The 23,151-nt window shown below is 37.1% G+C and overlaps 1 protein-coding gene across 1 annotated transcript in view; it reads right to left on the bottom strand.

The window, feature by feature from the left end:
• The window catches only part of DMD (dystrophin), a 2,165,569-nt gene that overhangs the window by 747,320 nt on the left and 1,395,098 nt on the right, over positions 1-23,151 (bottom strand). Inside the window, exon 48 of the mRNA XM_061137756.1 lies at positions 846-947. Within this exon, the coding sequence (XP_060993739.1) occupies positions 846-947 (102 nt within the window). The remainder of the gene's footprint in view (positions 1-845; positions 948-23,151) is intronic.

Here is a 23,151-nt window from a genome sequence, read left to right as displayed (position 1 = left end):
CTCACTAAATCTCAGCCTGCAACATTAGCTAGAGAAGCCAGGACTGATCAATAAACAGCCACCATTATAGGCTCTTGGGAACCTTCATCATAATGGGGACCATTATAATTTTGGTCAGGTACAGAAAATAAGGTAACCTATACCTAACTTCTATTTATCACTTGGACTCTCATTTGCAAATGAAGGCCATTGATTACCTATTTTTTGAGAACGGAACTGGTTTTCCATTTCTCTCCTCATGTAATAGCCTGTGAATAAATGTGTCCCAGACTCCAAAATGCACATGAGGAAAGGAAAGAAGTAGAAACCTTTTTCTCAGGCCAGCTTTTTTTTTTTTTTTATCAAAGAGAGAAGCAATTACATGACATTTCACTAAAAATTCTTGACCCAATAACGTACTGATGCCCAAACGCCGATTCTCCTCTTTCATAAGAAAGAGCAACAGAGAAAAGAAAGGTCATGGACCCTATTGTGATTCTTTACAGCTGCTGGAGACAGACAATATGATGCAGTAGCTTGATTTGAATGAAGCCAAACTATATGAAAAGCATCAAGCCTGGCAAGCAATGCAATAAAGCCTCAAAGAATTTAATCTACCTTGAAGGTGGGACTACTTTTTGTATTGATGGCAGCGCACCAGGACAGAAATGAGTCCTTTAATGCAATGACTCGTTAATAGCCTTAAGATCACAATATATAAATAGGATATGTTGATCAAAAAGACAGCTCTGCCTCTGCTATTGTAGGATAGCCAATATTTCTTTACAAGTTATTTCATCGATTATAAATAGGGGAAGCATAACCCATTATGAGGTAATGGATATTGCTAGAGGTTGCTTCATTACCTTCACTGGCTCAGTGGCTGGTTTTTCCTTGTACAAATGCTGCCCTTTAGACAAAATCCCTTCCACATCCGGCTGTTTAGCTTGAACTGCTACTTCAGTTTCCTGGGGAAAAAGAGCACATACAGTGCAGATTAACTTCACAGTTAGCAATAAAATTACTAAATTTAAATATACCCTTGGAGACTCCACATGTATTGCAGATCAATTTCTGTGCAGTACAGAGGGGCACACAGTAGTTTTCAGTGCAGAGAAAAGAAATAGAGGTCTTTGTGCCACATACGAAAGTTTAAAAAAATTATCCCCAATTTACTTGAACTGTCATAATACTATTATGTAGAAACAGAGAAGATACTTGCTATTTTTCAGGAAAGGTAAAATGCAGTTATAAGAAGTATGATCTATGCATGTGGTCAAAATGGATAAATACTATAGTTAACTCCAATAATCTCAGTAACCCTAATGTCCATTTTACTACACACGCTTCTTATTTTGGCTCTGAATCCCAAATTTTGTTTCGAGATATGTAGAAACCCAAGAAATCTTTCCACATCACTGTCAAAACGACTAACTTTCTTTCCAAAGAGTAAACACTTAAAGCACAGGATCAAGGCTGATTAATTATTAAGCGGTCAAATTAAATAGGCGTTTTGAGGAATGATCCAGTTATCTTTAAAAATTTGCTTTCCTTAGTCTGGAGAGGACTGAAGCCTGATCGTATGACCAAAAAACAAGACCAAACAAAACATAATACAACAAAAGAAAAAACAAACAAACACACACACCCTCTTTAGACACATGAATATAAAGTTCTTTGCCACTGGCTGCTCTCTGGCTCTCCTGAAGAGAGGACCAAAGAAATGTGCATAAATTGAAGCTGAAGGAAGTGAAGTTAAATATTACAGAAGACTTTTTGGATGGAACACTTGTTAAACAGTAGGATGGAGTATCGATTAATCAATGTCAGGCGTCAGTCAGGGCCTGGGCAATCTTCCCCAGATAGCAATTCCTGATTAACCTGTATCCCTCTTCCTCCCTCTCCTACCCCGGACCCTCCCACCACTGCTGTGTGTACGTGTCTTCATGCCACTGTTTCCTTTCTCCACTGTGTTTGTCCCTGCTCTCTCTCAGCTCATCCACGCAGGGTGTCCTCTGAACCAAATTACTATAATCTTATATGGCACGGTAGGGTTTCTTCTAACTTGTGGGTGCTCATCACATGCTCCGGAGAAGGATGATTTCTTCAGTTCTTTTAATAAATAGCAGTGGGAGGGAGCGACTTGGTTAAAAGAGTCCACAACATTAACTCTATGTGCTACATGTGTATGTGTGCAACACACAGACACACACCCACACATCCTTTAGAGACAATAAGTATGGAAGAAACAAACCTAAAATTATAAGTATTAACTCATTCTCTATGATAAAAAAGTTCTAAATGTGATTATTTTTTAAACGGCAAAATTGTAGCAAATTCAAAATTCAGAGTGTACTTGGTGAGGGTTGGATCTTTCCTTCTTCCCTTAGAATGATTTACAAGGGCACCCAGTCCAAATTCTGTACCTTCAGACAATGAGCACAAATAGTCAATAATTTTACCACTGTTTCATGGATGCAGCAAAGGATTAGCACTAACAGGTTTCTCTCCCTGCTGCCCTGAGTGGCACACAGATTTTTCCAACCAGGGACTGAACCAATGAACGGGTGACCTCTGCTGTGGAAGCCTGGAGTCTTAACCACTGGACCACAGGGGAAGCTCTCCTTGCACGCAGTCTTCAACTGAAAATAAATAATTCCAAAGATCACAAATAATTGATGCCACTCTTCAGGAGGCACTGGTAAACAACCAGGGTTAAAAGACTGCATTTGCTATGACAAGGAATTCCCTCAGGAAATAAACACACAAATTTGAATTCATAAAATCTTCACTGGCAAATGAACAGAGAGTAGCAAGGCTGACAGGAAGGCAGTCCAGATATTACTTAGAGCTTCAAGTTCTAAGGAGGTGCTTATTAGATGGGCTATGGGATGCCATGTGAAATGTCTATGTTTTGCACTTAAAGAAAGTAAAATATTCCCTCTTCAGGCCACTGAATTCACCCTAGATTTAGTTCTCTGATGAATGAGCATTGCAAAGTCACATCATTTCCATTAAAAATTTTTTTAAAAGATTTTTGGCCACACCACACACAAGCAGTATCTTCCCTGATCAGGGCTAGAACTCCAGTTCCCTGTACTGGAAGCACAGAGTCTTAACCACTGGTGGTAGTGGTGGTTTAGTCACTAAGTTGTGTCCAACTCTTTTCAACTCCATGGACAGTAGGCCACCAGGCTCCTCTGTCCATGGGATTCTCCAGGCAAGAATACTGGAGTGGGTTGCCATTTCCTCCTCCAGGGGATCTTCCTGACCCAGGGATTGAACCCTCATCTCCTCTGTCTCCTGCTTGGCAGGCAGATGTTTTACCACTGAGCCACCTGGGAAGCCCTCCTTAACCACTGGACCATCAGGGAAGTTCACATCATTTCCATTTATAGAAATATTTCCTAGTACCATGTCCTTCCATCAACACAATTGCCATCTCTTCATCCTTTAATGAAAAAATGGAGAGTTTAAGTACCTGGATGAGATTTACACTTCGTCCAATAGAAATAGAGCAATGGGTAAGAGAAATCATAGTCTGCTCTTAATTCTTTGTGAGTACTTCCCCTTTATGATTTTTTTTTTTGAGAACTAGGTATCTGATTATACATACCTTTGATAAATCACTTTAGAAAGGTCATTTTGAAGATAACTTTCTACAATTTACCTTACTACATTTATTTGCAATGTGAATTTATTACTGAGGGTCAAATATTATTGCTTGAAGGGTCAACTGTAGTAAATCTGATTAAATTCCTTTCATATGTCCCTTAGTATAGTTTTCTTAAGTGCATGTAAAAATATACCCTATGAGAAGCTGATCATCAAGCTGAAAAAAATGGAAGTATATGTGAAATAAATTTTTAAAAATTGATATCCCTTCATGCAATTAAGATTTGACATGGAAAAATTTAAAAGCAAACAAACAAATACCAGCCAAATCACATGACTATACAAAGATAAGAAAAAGCTGCTGAAATCCTTAACTGTGCTGAAAATATCAACAAACTGCTACAGTGATATTAAGTGATTCTCATTAAGTGATATAATAATATTAACAAAACAGAGTTTCTGAAACTTTACCATGTGTCTGGACTTCCCTGATTGCTCAGATAGCAAAGAATCTGCCTGCAACACAGGAGACCCAGGTTTGATTCCTGTGTCAAGAAGATCCCTTGGAGAAGAGAATGGCCACCCCCTCCAGTATTCTTGCCTGGAAAATTCCATGGACTGAGGAGTGTGCTGGGCTACAGTCCATAGGGTTGCAAAGAGTGGGACACAATTGAGCGACTAACACTTTCACTTTACCACATGTCAAACACTTTATTTTTTGTACATCTGTTCTCGTACTTACACTCCTACAAAAAGGGTATTATCTGATTTTCCAGATGATGAAACCAAGAGAGATTAGGTCAATTTTCCAAGGCCATACAGCTTGCAAATGGCAGAGATGATATTATGACCAGAAAGTGTGTGTCACTAAACCTCCACTTCATCCTACTTTGTTGAGTAGAGCGTATGTGTGTGTGTCTGTGTGTGTATGTGTGTACATACATGCATATGCTAAAACTGGCAGTCATGCTTCTTACTATAATGTTAATTTTTTTCTCCTCTTCTTTAACTCCAGTGCATTCTATAGTATCATTCCAATGGGTAAATGAGAGAAAACCCTGTCTTTTCCCGCAAAAAATAAATTCTTACATAGCCTTTAAAAAATTCCAAGAATGTCTCTTTGTGGGTTTATGATCGTCAAACTGATGATATCCAGGTCAGAGAGTTGGTTTGAGTAAATCTTTTATCTCCTCAATGACCTCACATCTTTATACGATTTAAGAGAAGGTGAAGAAGTTCACTACTAAAATGGAAACATGGCTAATTATAGTGGGCACTTTTTTTCTAAGTAGAAAGTGTTAAATTTCAAAGAAAACGGAGACAAGAAAGTCTTCATGGGATTTCAACCAAAAAAACTCACTTCTAATAACGGAACATTTCCATTTAAGTTTTTTTCTCTGCCTTATTTTTAATATATCCTTTGTAATATAAGATTGTACACCAGGAGTTAAGACCCTTATGATATAACTAGAGTTTTTTTTTTTTAATCATTGTACTGACAGTTCACTACAATCTCATGCATAATTTTAAGTATGTAATTTTTATTGAATAGGTAATAGGAACAGCCATTAATACTCACTAGGAAAATATTGTACTGCATTAAAAAAAATCCTGCCTTGATAGGTATTCAAAATGGAGTAACTCTCTAAGCACCTTCAGATTTATTTCTTTTTAGACAGCATTACTTATATTGCTGGTAGCATTAGTCTTGACAAGCAGCAAAGCAATGGTTAGTGATTAAAAAAGACTGAACAGCACCTTTGGGGATGAAAGTAGCAACTCATATGCAAATTAATATATACTCAATATTTTTAAAAAATTTATTCATTGACTATTATATTTCTAATTCAATATTAAACTGATTGCACACATTTCTTTTTAAACTAGAAATTTGGTGCTGCTAAGGATAATATAAGAGAGATGTTGCCTTGTTTTCCTTAGTTATTTTGAATTTCTTTATATTTCTATCATTTTACTTATTGTTAACCTTGGAGTGTATGTGTGTGTGTGTGTGTGTGTATGTGTGCGTGCTAAGTCTCTTCAGTTGTGTCTAACTCTTTGTGACCCCATGGAGTGTAGCCTGCTATGCTCCTCTGTCCATGGGATTCTCCAGGCAAGAACACTGGAGTGGGCTGTCATTTTCTTCTCCAGGGGATTGAACCCGCACCTCCTGTGTCTCTTGCATTGCAGGTAGATTTTTTTACCGTCTTCACAAAGTAAAAAGGATATCAACAGCCTTTTCACATATGTTCCAAGATTCATTTGTTCATTTCACAAACACTTATTTAATATTTACTATGTTTCAAAGTTTTGGCTAGGAACTGTGAATAATATGTGGCAGAATGATACAGACAATCATGTATTGAACGTGGACTGCAACAGGCGTAATGACTAGCAATGTTCAATGTACAGTGGGGCATGGAGGAGCAACTGATCAGGTCTGTTTGAGGGACAAAAAGAGAGTGGGGGCAGGCCTTACTGGAGAAGAAAGGTTTAAGCAAAAACTTGGAACATAGACAGCTCAGGTGCCTGGTTGACAAAGGAATGGGTGATGGAAAGTAGTCAAGAGAGAATCTGGTGCATGCAAAGACTGGAAACAGGCAGCATGGAGATACCATGTGGGGAAATGGGAGGAAATGATGCAGGAGCAAAAGCGGGAACCAGAGGAAAGAAGGAATTTTTACACCACCCTCAAGACCTTAGTGGAGAAACCACAAAAAGGTTTTTAAACAGGGGAATGACACTTTGATTTCTAATTGATATTCTAAAAATGAATATATATGAGTCTCTGAATAGGTAGACAGACAGATCTATCTGTCTAACATCCATCTAATGTACAGTTTTCCACTCAAACAAGCTGTCTGAATAAGATACATATGCTGCAACTGAAAACAGAGAAAATATATAAAGATGACAACTATATTCTTAAGCAAACCTAAGTGCCTCTTCACTTAATTTCCTTATTTATAAAGAGCATTTCCTGCCATTTGACTGTTTTGTCAACCACCACAATCAATGGTATTCCTATCAAGTCTAAGATATCATGGATAGAAGAATCACTATTATCTCAAGAATTGCTAAGAAAGTTTAAGAAAATTAACTTTGGAGGCACTATCGCGGCAAATACTTCAATTTCAGAGATGTTGAGGAGTAAAACAAAAAAAAGATATTGGAATCAATTCTAAGATGTTTGTGAAAATTATGATTGGCTTATTAGTTCATTACTATTCACTGACTGTGTGAAAATGTCTACCCTGTGGGTGAATATACTCTCTTCCCCATTGACTTTGGACTTCACCATGCGCCTCATTTAGATTAACAGACTGTAGGCAGACATGACTGCATGACAGCTCTGAGCTGGGTCTTTAAAGGCAATTCAGGATTTGTTAGTACCTCCAGTTCCTGTCTTTTACCATGAGAGAATAATGTATCATAAAGGAGCTGCTCTTTTAGCCTGGGTTCTGGATGAGAAGACATTTGGAGCAGATCTACAATCTAGGATGAGAAAATTTCAACTTGACCCATAGTGTGGAGTAAAGCTGCCACTGATCTGTAGACACATGAATGGTTAATCAATGCCTATTGTTATAAGTCATTGTAATTGGGGGTCATTTGTTACTGCAGCAAGAGCTGACAATTACAATGTTATAGTGAAACAAACAAATACACGGTTTTATGGGAAGAAAGAAAAAAAAAAAAACAAAGTAAGCCTTTAAAATAAATGTGCCCTAGCCACATATATTGACTGCACCATCTCTCATTCCACATACAAACTGTTTGCTAAAAAGGGTGGCAAGAAACGAAAAATGAAATGGAATCAATATTGTGTTAGAGCCTGACTTCTCTGGCCTAGATTGTCAGGCAGAGTCTGACAAATGAAGGCTGATGGATGGAAAAACATAACATTGTGCCGTTGAGTTTCTTTCTTTTTCCCTTCATGCTGGGTGACTGTTCTTTTATTTATCTACAATTAGGACTGCTAGACCACAGCAATACAGTTCTCCTTCACTGTAACTGCAGCCTGTCAAGTATGTGCCAAGCTGATTGACAAAGACTGACAGGTTCTCTCTCTCCATTCTGAGCTAATTAAGGGCAGCCCACCAAAGGGAGGCTTTCTTCTGATTTAGAGATTTATGGATTTCAAAAATAATCTGTCCAAATATACAAAATATAATGCTGTATTGATTTTTTAAAGTGGCATGTGTTAGGAAGCCAAGAAGAGAGAATCTATTAAGGGACATAGGCTATTCAAAGCCAGCCAAAGAGTACACGTAGGTGCAACCATCAAATAATGAAACTGATAACAAGAAGCTACTCTTAGAAGCCCTCCATTCATAATGATGGGGTTTCAAAGTCCTTTGGGCAGTAGAATGCCTTTGGCAAATGGAATCTTACCCAACTCTCCCCAGCATGTTAGTCAGTTCATTCAGTAAATATATACTGAACATAAGAGCATCTATTATATTCTAAATTCTGTTTTGATACCGGATATATAGCAGTGAATAAAACAGAAAAATTTTCTGTTCTTGTGAACTTCACATTCTAATGGAGACCATGGACAATAAAATATAAATATAAATTGAAAGTGAAAGTTGTTTTGTCATTTCTGACTCTTTGTGACCCCATGGACCATATAGTCCATGGAATTCTCCAGGCCAGAATACTAGAGTGGGTAGCCTTTCCCTTCTCCAGGGGATCTTCCCAACCCAGGGATTGAACCCAGGTCTCCTGCATTGCAGGCAGATTCTTTACCAGCTGAGCCACCAGGGAAGCCCAAGAATACTGGAGTGGGCCGCCTATCCCTTCTCCAGTGGATCTTCCTGACCCAGGAATCAAATTGGGATCTCCTGCATTGCAGGCAGATTCTTTGCCAGTTGAGCTATCAGGGAAGCCAAAAATATAAATTTTGGCACATCAAAGGATGAAAAGTGTTAAAAAGAAAAAATAAAGTCTCAAGTGGGGATAGGAGATGTATATGTGGGCTAAGGAAACATGGGAGGTGGACATTTGAGAAGGTGCGTCCAGGGGAAAAGCCCTCACTGAGAAGGTGACATTTGAATAAAGACTAGGAGGAAGTAGGGGAATGAATCACACAGCATTTCAGGGAAGGGCAATACATGCAGAGGAAAAAGCAAATGCAAAGGCCCTGGGGCATGAGTGTGCATGACATGATCAATATAAGTATAGGGAAGCCAGGGTGAGAAGAGTCTACTGAGCAAGGGGAGAGTAGCAGGAAGCAAGCCAGAGGGGTGGGGGAGGGTAGGTCCTGCGGGCAATGATGTGAGGACTTGGGCTGAGTAAGAATAGGAAGCATATGAGGGTTTTCAGCAGAGGAGTGATGTGATCTGACTTTTTTTTTTTTGACTTATTTTTTAATAGATCATTCTGGTTGCTGTGTTAAGATTAGACTGAAGGAAGATAGAAAATAGTAGTTATAAGCAGGATCCCAAGTGGGTTTGTTAAATGTACATTGCTTGGAGGGAAGTACTTGTTTGTAGAAACCTGATGCACTTACTCTAAAAATCTTTATAGATACAGTTCTTAAATGAGGACTAAATCTCTGATCTGATTTAATAGCAACAAAGGACACTCACTGAAACTGCTGCTCCCCAGATTTTACTATGTTCCTAGGTCCTTAGTGGAGAAGAGTGTGGGCTCTTGACTGGTTATCTAAATGCCAGTCCTGGCATGAGTTAATTGCAATAAAGACCAAATGACCCATAAATCCTAAAACATATTCTAAAACCTTTGCTATCTGGCCTTTTGAAGACAAAGTTAGCCAGTCTCTGATCCAAAGAAAAGGTTAGGATTGGTATCGGTGACTCTCAAAACCTTCAGGTACACAGAAAAATTATATGGGCTGCTATTTATAAAGATAAAACACAAGCGACACTTTGTCTTTTATCTCCTTATATCGCCTCATAGACATAGTCAATCAATTTATAGTTATACTTTAGAGGGCTCAACAAACAAACATTTTAGGCTTTGTCCAAACTTGGATTCTATCACTGTCATGTAAAAGTGGCTAGAGACAATATGTAAACAAATGAGCGTGGTGGTTGTGTTTCAATAACAACTGATTTACTAAAACACATGGTGGACTTAATTTGGCCCTTGGACTACCGTTTGCTGACTCCTGCTTTGATGTATTACAGTGTTCTTGGAAGTAATCAGACTTAGGATAAGAACCTGTGGCTTCTAGGCTTATCAATTTTGGAGATGGGGCAAGTTACTTAAATTCTCTATTTTCAGCATCTTTAATTATAAAATGGATGAAAGTGACAGATATTGTGGCTAAAGGGTTAAAAACAACTTTTGCCCCTCTGCATGAGACTTTGGGGCTTCCCTGGTGGCTCAGATGGTAAAGAATCCATCTGCAATGCAGGAGACCTGGGTTTGATCCCTGGGTTGGGAAGATCCCCTGGAGAAGGGAAAGGCTACCCACTCCAGTATTCTGGCCTGGAGGGCCTGAAGGGAGATGCCCGATCACACCATCCTGGGAAGCTGTGCTTCTCTGCCTATGGTCAATGGCAGCCTTGTTCCGTTACGTATAAGACTTGCTGATGGGCTTGGCAAAAATCATTTCTAAGATCCACATTTTATATTCACAAATGTGCTGCTCTGAACTGAGAGACATTTTATAAATGATGGTATGCCATAGTCTAATTGACAGCCCTTTCTTCTTCGTGATAGATAAAATAATCATGCATATTCTAATCAATAGTGTCTTAGAAACAATTAGATATGGTATGTGACCAGGATATTCATGGTAGGTCGGGATCAAATGATTTAGTCTATGCAAAGGTAATACTGTTACAATTTACTGAAAACTTACTGAGCACCAGGGCTTCCCGGGTGGCTCAGCCAGTAAAGAATCTGCCTGCAATGCAGGAGACCAGAGTTTTATCCTTGGGCTGGGAAGATCCCTTGCAGAAGGGAGAGGCAACCCACTCCAACATTCTTGCCTGGAGAATTCCAGGGACAGAGAAGCCTGATGGGTTAAAGTCCATAGGGTCTCAAAGAGACAGACATGACTGAGTGACTAACACTTTCACCCTCACGAAGTACCAACATTCTGCCATGCACGTAACATTAATCATTTTAATTAATCTCATTCAACCTCAATTGTAGAGCCTTTCAGCAGACATGGTTGAGAGTTTAAAAGGGAGGTTGAGAAACTTGCCTAAACACAAGCAAACAAATGGTGGATGTGAGATTTGAACCCTGGTCTGTCTGATGCATGTCCTGCACACATATTCACTATACTATAGGTTATCTGAATTTATTTTTTTTAATCTGAATTTAAATATGATACAGATAGACAATGAGATTTTGTTTGATGAATCACAGGATTTAGAACCAGAATAAAGTAGTTTTGATTCATGTGCAATTTTAATTTAAATCAGGGTTTCTCAACCTCAGCACTACTAACATTTTGGCCTGGGTAACTGTTTGCTGTAAGGGGCTATGTATTGTGAAAGGTTTTGCAGCACCGCTGGTCACTATTTATAAGGTGCCAGTAGCACTTCCTCCTCTCTTTTGGATGTGCCAACCAAAAGTATTTTCAGACATTGACAAATTCCCCTGGAGAATAAATCACCTCTGGTTGAGAACAACTGAATTAATGAATATGTGAATGGACAAATGAAAGACTGTCCAACTACTCATGGTCTGTATTTCCAGTGTACATGAAATACTAGGATTTCATATGAACACCTTTCTTTCCTTTTTCCTTTTTCTTTGTGGAAGGTTGTTTGCAACTCTGTTTACATATTTTTTTCAGATGTACTCCTATGCATAGTCTGACTCTTAAACTACATTTGAACATGGCTCTGATGAACTCTAACCATAATTTAATTTCTCCCTTCCAGCTGAATTGTCCCAAAAAACACTGCTTTAAATAACCCAAAGGGATTAAGGAACACAGATTTTAAAAGATTTTTAAAAATCTTTGGAATAGAGAGACATATATAACAAAGCAATTTTTCCAGGTCTCTGAATCATCTTTTTCTTGCTTTGTACATTCACCTTGGCCAGTGGTATTTGCATTTTCAACCAATATAGCACAACCCTAAGTTATCATCCACATGGTAAATGGACAAGGTTCTTGAAGTCTTGACAGAGATCATTTATTTTAAAATTAAGCATTACCAAAGACTAGAAGTTTGTTTTTAAAATATAAAACAGCAGTTAGGGGAATTTTCATTGAAAGCAAAGAAAAGAGCAATTCAATCTGACATCGCGGTTGACAGGCACTTCAAATAAAATTAAAGATGCTTTGTTTTTTACTGTTAAATGCTGTACCAAAATTATAGTCATTATCTAAAACAACTCTTTCTAAAGTCTTCAATAACTCATAAACTCAAGGAATCAAATGAGTAGCTGAATTAAACTTGTATTAAAAAAAAACAACAAAATATCTGAGATTTCTCTTCTAAATAGCTTTTCCTTAAGCATGTATAGAAAACAAAGCAAACGTGATGGTTTCCGAAAAGAAGAAAAACAACATATGATGGAATAAAGTAACTTCTTTGGGTCATACAACATGTTAGTTTTCATTCTGGTTCCCAGATCTTCAACTAGTCAGCCATACTTATTTTTTATGCTCTTGCAACTTTGTATGATTTCTACCATTCCAGCAAAGTGATCATATTTCATTTTTCTCCTGTAAAATCTATGATAAGGTTTCAGGTAAGGAATTATGGACCTATATTTTAGATGTGTATAGCTACTAAAATTCAGAATATATAGACGACTCACACCATCTGTAAGACAGACCAAACAATCGATAGAAAACTGGAAAAGAACAAAATAGTGCCATTTGTACCGACATAGATAGACCTAGAGATTATCATACTGAGTGAAGTAAGTCAGACATAGAAAGATAAATATCATATGATATCACTCATTTGTGGAATCTAAATAAAAGGGTATAAATGAACTTACAAAATGGACATAGAATCACAGATGTAGAAAACAAACATGGTTTCTAGGGGATAAGGGGGGGGAAGGATAAAGTGAGAAATTGGGATTGACATATATTCACTATTACTGTATAAAATAGATAGTAAGGACCCACTGTATAGCACAGAGAACTCTACTCAATACTCTGTAATGGCTTATATGAAAAAGAATGTAAAACAAACAAACAAAAAAAAACAGTGGATATATTTATAACTGACTCACTTGCTGTAAACAGGAAACTAGCACAACATTGTAAATAAACTAGACTCCAAAATTTCTTTTTAAAAATAAAATTAAGCAAAGAGTCAGATACAACTTAGTGACTAAATAACAAGAAGGACAACAAGCCAAGTATGTGAATAACCAAGTCATAGATAAAAAGTTTGAATGGACAAGAAATGAAAACCTGTTCAACCAGATACACAAATTAAATTAATAAATTCATGTCATTTTCTGTTATTGTGGAAAATAATTTATGATATATAGTAAAGATATGAATACTCCAATGTCAGTAGTACTCTACTGTAAATAGTACTCTAATACTCTAATGTCACACTCTAGCAAAGTAATGCTCAAAATTCTCCAAGCCAGACTTCAACAGTATGTAAACCATGAAATTCTAGATGTTCAAGCTGGATTTAGAAAAGGCAGAGGAACCAGAGACCAAATTGCCAACATTCGTTGGATCACTGAAAAAGCAAGAGCTCCAGAAAAACGTCTACTTCTGCTTTATCAACTACACCAAAGCCTTTGACAGTGTGGAACACTGTTGTGTGGAACACACAAACTGTGGAAAATTCTTCAAGAGATGGGAATACCAGACCACTTTACCTGCCTCCTGAGAAATCTGTATGCAGGTCAAGAAGAAACAGTCAGAACTGGACATGGAAAAACAGACTGGTTCCAAATCAGGAAAGGAGTACGTCAAGGCTGTATACTGTCACCCTGCTTATTTAACTTATATGTAGAGTACATCATGAGAAATGCTGGGCTGGATGAAGCACAAGCTGGAATCAAGATTGCTGGGAGAAATATCAATAACCTCAGATACGCAGATGACACTACCTTTATGGCAGAAAGCGAAAAACTAAAGAGCCTCTTGATAAAAGTAAAAGAGGAGAGTAAAAAGGTTAGCTTAAAACTCAACATTCAAAAAACTAAGATCATGGCATCTGGTCCCATCACTTCAAGGCAAATAGATGGGTACACAATGGAAACAGTGAGAGACTGTTTTTTGGGGCTCCAAAATCACTGCAGATGGTAACTGTAACCATGAATCTAAAAAAAGACCTTGGAAAAAAAGCTATGACCAATCTAGAGAGCATATTAAAAAGCAGAGACATTACTTTGCTGACAAAAGTCCATCCAGTCAAAGCTATGGTTTTTCTAGTAGTCATGTACGTATGTCAGAGTTGGACCATAAAGAAAGCTGAGTGCCAAAGAATGGATGCTTTTGAACTGTGGTGCTGGAGAAGACTCTTGAGAGTCCCTTGGACTGCATGGAGATCAAACCTGTCCATCCTAAAGGAAATCAGTCCTGAATATTCATTGGAAGGACTGATGCTGAAGCTGAAATTCCAATACTTTGGCCACCTGATGTGAAGAGCTGACTCATTGGAAAAGACCCTGATGCTGGGAAAGATTGAAGGTGGGAGGAGAAGGGGATGACAGAGGATGAGATGATTGGATGGCATCACCAACTTGATGGACATGAGTTTGAGTAGGCTCTGGGGGATAGTGAAGGGCAGGGAAGCCTGGCGTGCTGCAGTCCACGGGTTCACACAGTGTTAGACATGACTGAGAGACTGAATTGATCTTAATGTCAGTAGTTCTACTTCTAGGTATTTTCACATGGGTTACTGAAAAGACCTACCAAGTGACCTTTCAGCAGTGTTCACATTAGTGAAAAATTGGAAACAACCTAATTATTACTCATTTGGAATCTCATAACCCTATTGACTGTTTTGCTCTATTTAAATTGGAAATACTTTGAACAGATTACTTCTCTATCCTAAAGCCACTTTAAATCATTGTTCTCATTTTATAAGGTATACAAAATTCTATTTAACTTATTTTTAAATTTTATTTAGTCATTTTTCTTTTCATAACTCATTGAAGTATAAAAAATAATAAAAGAATAATGCTATCTCTAAAAAATCTGACTTCAGCTATGTCATATACATGATATAATCTCAGATAACATTTGCCTAGTTTTGAGTGAAGCACAGGAATGTATATGGATGTGTGCCTAATTTTGTTTTTTTGTTATCTCTCCAATTATGTAAATCACTAATACCTATTACTATGCTAATACTAGAAGATATATTGTAATAGATGGTACCATGAATTATTAATTTTGTGTTTCTTATCACCTACTTGAAATAATTTAAAAGACAAAGATGCTTATCTATCCATATTTTCTCTACATGTTAATCACAAAAGTTCTCTGAAAAAGCCCTGAAAATTAAAAGTATGCACACATGGCTTTGTAATTTCATGGGTCAATAAGTAGAATTTTAGTTATATTCTACACTTTCTTGTGAGTGCTTCAATATTTTGCCTTTTGAATGCTTGACAGAATGATTAATTTCAATAAAATCAATCTCATTTGAATGACTAGCATGTTATATCATGTTATTATTATAAATGTGATTTGAGTTTTCTCATCTTAAAATTAAAACTATTATTAAAATAATCCAAGTTAAATAATTATGGCTTCTGTTATTAACTATATACATTGTGCCTTCTTATGATAAGTAATTGCTATTTATAATTACCAGAGGAGGTAATGAAGTATTTAGAAAACGGAAGCTGTGGCATCAGAAGTGTTGGTTATGCACACTCTCAGTTTTTAATGTATACTGTTTTGAAATTACAGAGCAAATTGAAAGCATTTACACTGGGTGATAGTTTAAATAGTTAATTTACAACTAAGGTGTTTCTTTTTCAAAAAATATATGTATCAAATATGTATTTGAAGTATTTGTTATCCTCCATAATATGTATAACTTCAAACATAACAATATATACATATTTCTTTTCCAAACATGAGAATGAATAAGTCTAGTCATACCAGTGCTACTGTTCATAAGATAGCCAGGAAGAATGAGAGAAATCCATGACAAAGAGAAAAGCAGATAGTTGGCAATTTGGAAGTATCTGGACTACAAAGGTGATTTCTAAGTCATGTATTCGATATAACTGACTAAACAAAGTCATAACATCAGCTAATTGTGCCTATTAGATGAAAGGAGTACTTTTAATATACAACCTAGAATTGAATTGTATTTGTTAATTAGATTTATAATTTACATCTATTTTCAATGGCATTTGTTATTGTTGTTTAGTCACTAAGTTGTGTCCTACTCTTTTACAAACCCATGGACTGTAAACCTCCAGGCTCCTCTGTCCGTGGAATTCTCCAGGCTAAGAATACTAGAGTGGGTTGCCATTTCTTTCTCCAGGGTATCTTCCCAATTTAGGGATTGAACCTAGGTCTCCTGCATTGCAGGCAAATTATTTACCACTGAGCCACCAGGGAAGCCCTTGAATGACAAATTAATATAATAAGTGAAATCTCAGGATACAGAACTGTATACTAAAGAGGAAATATTGCCATGGTATTCCTTAAAGCACTATTTTTACAACCCTATAGAATTTCACTAGAGATATTCATCTTTAATTTAAACCAATCCTTTTGGTAATTTTTTTAACTCTTAAATGTGAGTGGTAGATTAAATTGGTACATGTTAATGAGATGCAAATGAACAGTAAAATAGCTTTACTTAAAATAAGTATTTCTTAAAGCGTTCTCTTTAGTGTTAAATGATTTTTCTACATATTTGTCTTTTTCCTCCCCTTTTAAAATAAAATCACAAAGATTATGGCCATAGCTTCTGTTGCTTTTGTTTTTTCCCGCAGCAACTGATATAGTGTTCTATCTGTAAACATCAAGTCCACAGTCTCCCCCCTCAAAACAGTATAATGAGTGACTGTATGTTGCTATAACTTCTTGGCAGTCATCCTTACCTATAATAATAGTCATACTTCCTTATAGAGCTGTCATAATTACATATTTAGAATTTTAAGTATTCTTCTGTGGTAACTCACAGATTTAAGGATTCCTTTAGCAACCAATATAGTTTAATGAGCAGAGCATGACATTTCTGATGAAAATACAAGTTCACATGAAGTCAAGAGAGCTGACAAACTTGCCAGGCAGACAAGGAGTATTGGTACAGAGACCAGAGGTTCGAAAAGAGTACAGAGACCTGCATGAAGACTGTAGGTCATGTATGCCATGTATCAACAATTTTCTCTCGCCTGTCAATCCACACACCATCTTACAGAGGAGCAGGAGGAGAATAAAGGAATCTTAAAGACTGGCCATTTATTCAAGTGATACCAACTCATAGAAAGAGACTGGTAAATTGGTTTCAGAGTGAGATCCTTTTTTCTCACTATCCAGCATGGAGGAAGCTTACACAGATCAGTGAGGAATGAACAAAGAAGTTGCATTTGTGTGAGTTAATATTTGACCCCAAGATCCATCTATATGACTCCTTCTGTATATTTATTATATTTATGACTATCTGCCTACTTTAGGATCCATCACATGGACTTCCCTGGTGGTCCAGTGGTTAGGACTCCACCTGCCAATTCAGGTGACACGGGTTTGATCCCTGGTCCCAAAAGATTCCACATGCCGCAGACTAAGCCTGCATTCCACAACTACTGAGCCTGCATGCCACAGCTACTGAAGCCCAGGCGCCTGACAGTCTGTGCTCCACAAGAGAAGCCAACGCAATAAGAAGCTTGCATACCCCAACTAGAGAGGAGCTCCCGCTTGCCCCAACCAGAGAAAGACCACGTGCTTCAGTGAAAACGCAGACCACCAAAAATAAATAAATTATAAATACATAATTTTTAAAAAGAATCCATCACAGTGTTTTTCAAAGTGTAGTTCCCGGACCAGTGGCTTCAATAACACCAGGGAAGTGCATCTGAAAAGTATCTTCAGGTTACTCCAACTACATTAAAGCTCGAGAAACGTGGCTCCACATGGTGTATATTGGAATTGGGAACGGGTAAGTGTTAAGCCTAGAATCTCAATCCATTTTCATACTTATGGCTATAACATTGATCTTTTAGGGATACAGCTTGGCAAATAAACAGCTTCATGGACACAGATTTTTGAGACAGACAAGTAAGAAAGGTAGTTGTATTTTTTTTTATTTGAAGTTACGGTTAGAAAGATGGGACTTTGTGAGTATTGCAAAAGGCAAGTACACAGCATTTCTGAAGGGATGTGAAATCTCAGTCTGTTATTTTCTATAAACACTTACTGCCACCAAGGGTGGTAACTTACAAGTTTAAAACCTTCCTCATTTAAGGTCCATTATTTCTACCCTGTATTCTGTCTGCCAATCAAACCCATCTCTTGGGCAACATAGTCGGTGAACCAGGTGGTTCATTCATTCACTTAAAGATAAATTGTTTGGAAACTATTGGAAACGTTCCCACATTTCTCCTTCACACATGCTCAGAAATGGATGGCATCCATATACAGAGCAGAGCTTTCTTTTGAGAGAAATTAAAAAAAAAATAACACTAACATTGCTTCAAATGTTCTCACATAACCTACTCCAATGTGTCATTATGTCAACTTGCTCTTAACAGAGAGTAGAAGACTGGTGAGTAAGAAAAAAAAATTTAAACTGTAGTGCAGTAACAACATGATTTTAACAAAGTATAAAAATGGTTTAGGGTGACAAAATGACTTTTACAGGTCTACTTGGAGCAATAGAATGATCAAGGAAAGGATAGGTCTGCTTTTGGAAAAGATGGTAAACTACTGGTAGATGGAAAATAGAAGTGGGGACCTTTTTATTTTGATTGGGTTTGTTTCTGTATGTCAGGAGCAATGATATTCTGAGTGCGAAGAATAAAACACATGGCAGAGAGAGGGGCCCTAGATGGGTAAAGAGATTAGAAAGTTCCCAGCTGCTCAGAATTAGCTCTCTTGATCTAGATAAATCACATCTCAGGACACTAATGAAACTAGCAAGCCAAACAGGAAACCATGATGAGATCTCTGGAAGTTTGGGAAAGCGCATTTTTTACTTCCTAAAGGAAAAATAGGTATGGGAATAAAATTTTAAGCTTCTACATAGTTATTTAAGACTTGGTTAGAAAATGCAACACTGAATAAAGCTATAAGCCTTCTTCAGTTAAGGAAATATTTTCAAAGAATGGGAATCAGTTGACATAGGTGCTTTAAAAAGACAAACCCTGTCATAGCCATTACATACAGTTAGACTGATAGAGAAGGCAAATATTTACATGCCAGTTTCAATTTTTTTTTTGAGAAAATTAAATCTGCACTTATTCTATAATTTGTCATCACGTTGAGTTTCTGTGTGGGACTGTTTGTTCAAAAGGGCAAAGACTATTTCTATGCAATTCAAAGGTTTGTTTTAATATTTTCAGGTTATAACCTTCAGACTAGAATCTATTTGTCATAAGGAACATTCATTAAAATTCTTGTTGAAAAAGCATGCTTTCTTTGTAAATACAGTTGTAAACTGTATTTGTTGTAATAAGAAAAAGACCAAAAACCTAATAGAAAAGAAGTGGAAATGTGTAACAAACAGTGCACAGAAAAGGAAATACAAATGACTCAGAAACATTTTGTGATTCAAAAAATTTCATCCTCTCTCAAAAGAAGAATGCAAATTAAAATGACAATGAGATGACATTTTTTCTTGCTTAGCAAAAATAAAAAGGTTGATGACACAATGAGTTGGCAAAGATGTCTGGGAACAAACTCCTTCGTATTACTGATGGGAACACTGTATGAAGGGCTATTTGGCCGTCAGTCAGTCAGTCAGTGCAGTCGCCCAGTCGTGTCTGACTCTTTGCGACCCCATGAATCGCAGCATGCCAGGCCTCCCTGTCCATCACCAACTTCCGGAGTTTACTCAAACTCATGTCCATCGAGTCGGTGATGCCATCCAACCATCTCATCCTTTGTCATCCCCTTCTCCTCCTGCCCCCAATCCCTCCCAGCATCAGGGTCTTTTCCAATGAGTCAACTATTTGCATGAGGTGGCCATATTCACTAAAATAACAGATGTCATTTTGACCCTGTCATTTTACTTCTAAGAACTTATCCTATAGGGATCCTTGCTATATGAAAAAATGACATGAGCTTAAAGTTATACATTGTATTATTGTAGCAGGAATAAAACTTGAAAATCAACTAAATGTTCATTAGCCTGAATGTTGGTCAAATGGGTTACGGTACACCCTTCGAATACAATAGTACACAACTGCAAAAATGAGACCATTCTTGTGCTAATATGGAAAATAATTGTTAGTGTTGATCATTAAGTGGGAAAAAACAAAACACTGCAGAAAGTGTTTATAGTATTCTATCCACTTTTTTTTTTAAAGAAGACAGGAAAAAGAAAGAATATATACACAAACACTCATACACCTTCTCCTTGGAGTGCTACTGAAAAAACTGATAACTTCAGTAGCTGAATGGAGAGAAATTGAGTGGCTGAGAGATGGAGATGCAGGGGAATATTTGAATTTTTTACCACAAGAAAGTATTATTTTTTTCAATAAAGAAAACAGCTCTTACTTTTGAAGTTTGTCTTAAAGGATGAACTCGTGTTCAATCTTAGAATAAATGACCCAGTATGAGCTTACTGCTAGAGTACTAAGTCATTTTGTGTAAAAGGACCATGCAGATATGTAGATTCTCTTAAAATCAGAAACAGAAACGAAATGATATTTAAATGAAAACAACAGTTTTACAAAATACCCATACCACATATAATAAATACAAAAATGCGATTGTATTTGTGGGTTCTTTGCCACTAGCGCCACCTGGGAATCCTCCTATTGTGCTACACAATAGCTTATTTATCAAGCTGATTTCATGGCTTATCAATGGGTCACCATTAACAATGTGAAGTACAGGTTTTTTTTTTTTTAATTGGAGTATAGTTGCTTTACAATGTTGTTAGTTTCTGTTGTATAGCAAACTGAATCGGCTGTATGTATATATGTAGCATCATTTTTGGATTTCTCTTCCATTTATGTCATCTCAGAGCACTAAGTATTTCCCTGAGCTATACAGTAGGTTCTTGTTAGTTACCTATTTTATATATGTACATATGTCAGTACAGTTCTTCACATTATCTCCTCCTGTTTGCCCCTACTACCAAAGTCCTCATCCAGGACCATGTTACTCCTCAACTACCACAATTGTCTCCTGACTGTTTTCCTTTTTTGGGAACACTCCTCAAATCTGAGTGTTTGCCAGTCACCTCTTTTTAAAAGTTTCCACATCTCTCAAAGATACTATCTAAGCTCCTTAAAGTGAAATACACGCCTCACTCAAACTGGGCTTACACATTAATATCATTGTATTTCTTTTTCTTCCCATACTTCATACCATTCATCACGTTCATATCTTGGTTCTTGTTGCCTTTTCTCTCTGAAACCCTTTTCCTTTTCCTCATACACATTTCCCTTTATCAATTCCCACTCATCTTTTAAAGATTCAGTTCAGATATTGTATCTCCCAGGAGATTGTCTTTGGAGCATAGCTTCCCAAACTTTAGTAAGTGAAAGCATTTTTGGAGGGCTTGTTAAAATAGTTTCTTGATATTCACTCCCATCTATTTTGATTCAAGAGGCCTATGGAGAGGCCCAAGGATTTACATTTCTAACTAGCTTCTAGGTGATGCTGTTGTTCATCAAGGGACCACATGGAAGAGCTACGCTCTAAATAATATCCCAATTAGGTTAGGTGTCACCCTTCTGGGCTATCACAACATCCTGTAACTGTACTCCCTACATTATAGCGTAAATGCTTCTGCACTGACTGCATTTAATACAATGAGGTATATTTATACATCAACTCACCTCTAAGCAAAATGAGAATGAGGGCCACCTTAACATAGGAGGACATTGTAGTTAATCAATAAATGGTTTGTTAGCTGAATGAAGATTTCATTAGTTTAGTCTCATGTCTTCCTTTGCTTAGAGAGGTTGATCAGGGATATGCAAAATAAAGTTCATGTGCACATCAGCAGTATAATATTTTTGATGAAATCTCCAGATGACCATTTGTAGACAAAATGGAACACTATGAACTGGGTAGGCAATAAAGCAATTAGACTTTGATAACTAACTGAACAATCAAAGTAAATGAATGGTTTAATTTGATGTCAAAATAGAGGGAGGTTTCTACTTCAATCTAGTGTAGAAATTTGTTTTCACAATGTAGATGAAGTTGTAGAAGGCCTGAAGTTGAAAAGAACCTAAGAGATTGCAATGTAATGTATGATAGAATCAGAACCTGAAGATTACCTCCCCGTCTCTACTTCAACTGGATTAATGGCTTAACACATTTATTAAAGCTTTAAGCAGTTTGGAGTCAAGAACTGATTTTCTTTCTTGGAGAAACGAATGAAGGGGTAGGGTAGTAAGAGGGCAGAATAATGAGAACCCAGACAGAGGAGGTCACGAGTAGATGGAGACATTGTCGCTAAAAATGGAGAAACTGAAATCACCAGAGATGAACCAGAAACAGACACAGAATAGATACAGATGCTGCCTCTCCATGGCAATGAGTTTCTTGTGTCTTCTCTGCTTTGGTCATGATTTGATCAGTAATGGGAGGCACCGAACCTAAGTGTCAGGGACCGAGGTGGATAAGCTTGAGTAGGACCAGGGAAGGTACTCATGGACCTGCATCTGACTGTTAAAAAGGTAGATGACACAAGGGCAAGATGGAGGACAAGTCAATTAGAAGCAGCATATGTGAAAAAGAATTGGTGATTTTCGATCTTAGTAAATTCAGCATGAGTCAACAGTATGATCCAAGTATTGCTGGAGTAAGGAGCACTGCAATGGTTAAAGGCATGGACTGTGGTAAGATAAACGTGGTAGTGTTGTGAGAGTTTAACAAGTGCCCAGCCAGGGACTGAGTTGCCCTTCTTCCCTTCTCATAGCATTTCTCCTAGAAATTTCAATTTCTCCTAGAGTGGCACTCTTCAGACTGGCATATACCCCTGGAGGTACACAAAGCATTTCCTAGAGATAGGTGGGCATAGATGGCATTCGTGGAAGCAGTTTCCAAGTTTTTAGCTTCTACAAGGGATTTGCCTAGGCTTGGTCCTGTGGTACATACATTACACCAATTATCATTCCTACTTTTTAGTTAATAATAGTGCTCCAACTTTACAAAATAAAAGCACACCTTATCTGATGTATCTCAGTGGTGTATTTTACCTAAGACGCATTTGTGCTAAATCAGAACAAAGTTCAAAATATTAATGATTGAAATCCTCTTTTAATCAAGGTACCATCATGCACTTACTCAGCCATTTCATTCATAGAGTCATTTCCAAAAATCTACTGGGTATGTATAATAATAGCTCATCAAAAATTACATATATTTAGGCAATTTGGTTATTACTAGGTTTACTTATTATTAATGGTTGTAGATATAACTCAGTCTAAAGGATTTTAAAAAAATACTTATCAACTTACAGTCACATAAAATTGTTTTAA

The sequence above is a fragment of the Dama dama genome, chromosome X (assembly GCF_033118175.1).
Source record: "Dama dama isolate Ldn47 chromosome X, ASM3311817v1, whole genome shotgun sequence".
Lineage (NCBI taxonomy): Eukaryota > Metazoa > Chordata > Mammalia > Artiodactyla > Cervidae > Dama > Dama dama.
This window is presented reverse-complemented; position numbering and strand designations above follow the sequence as displayed.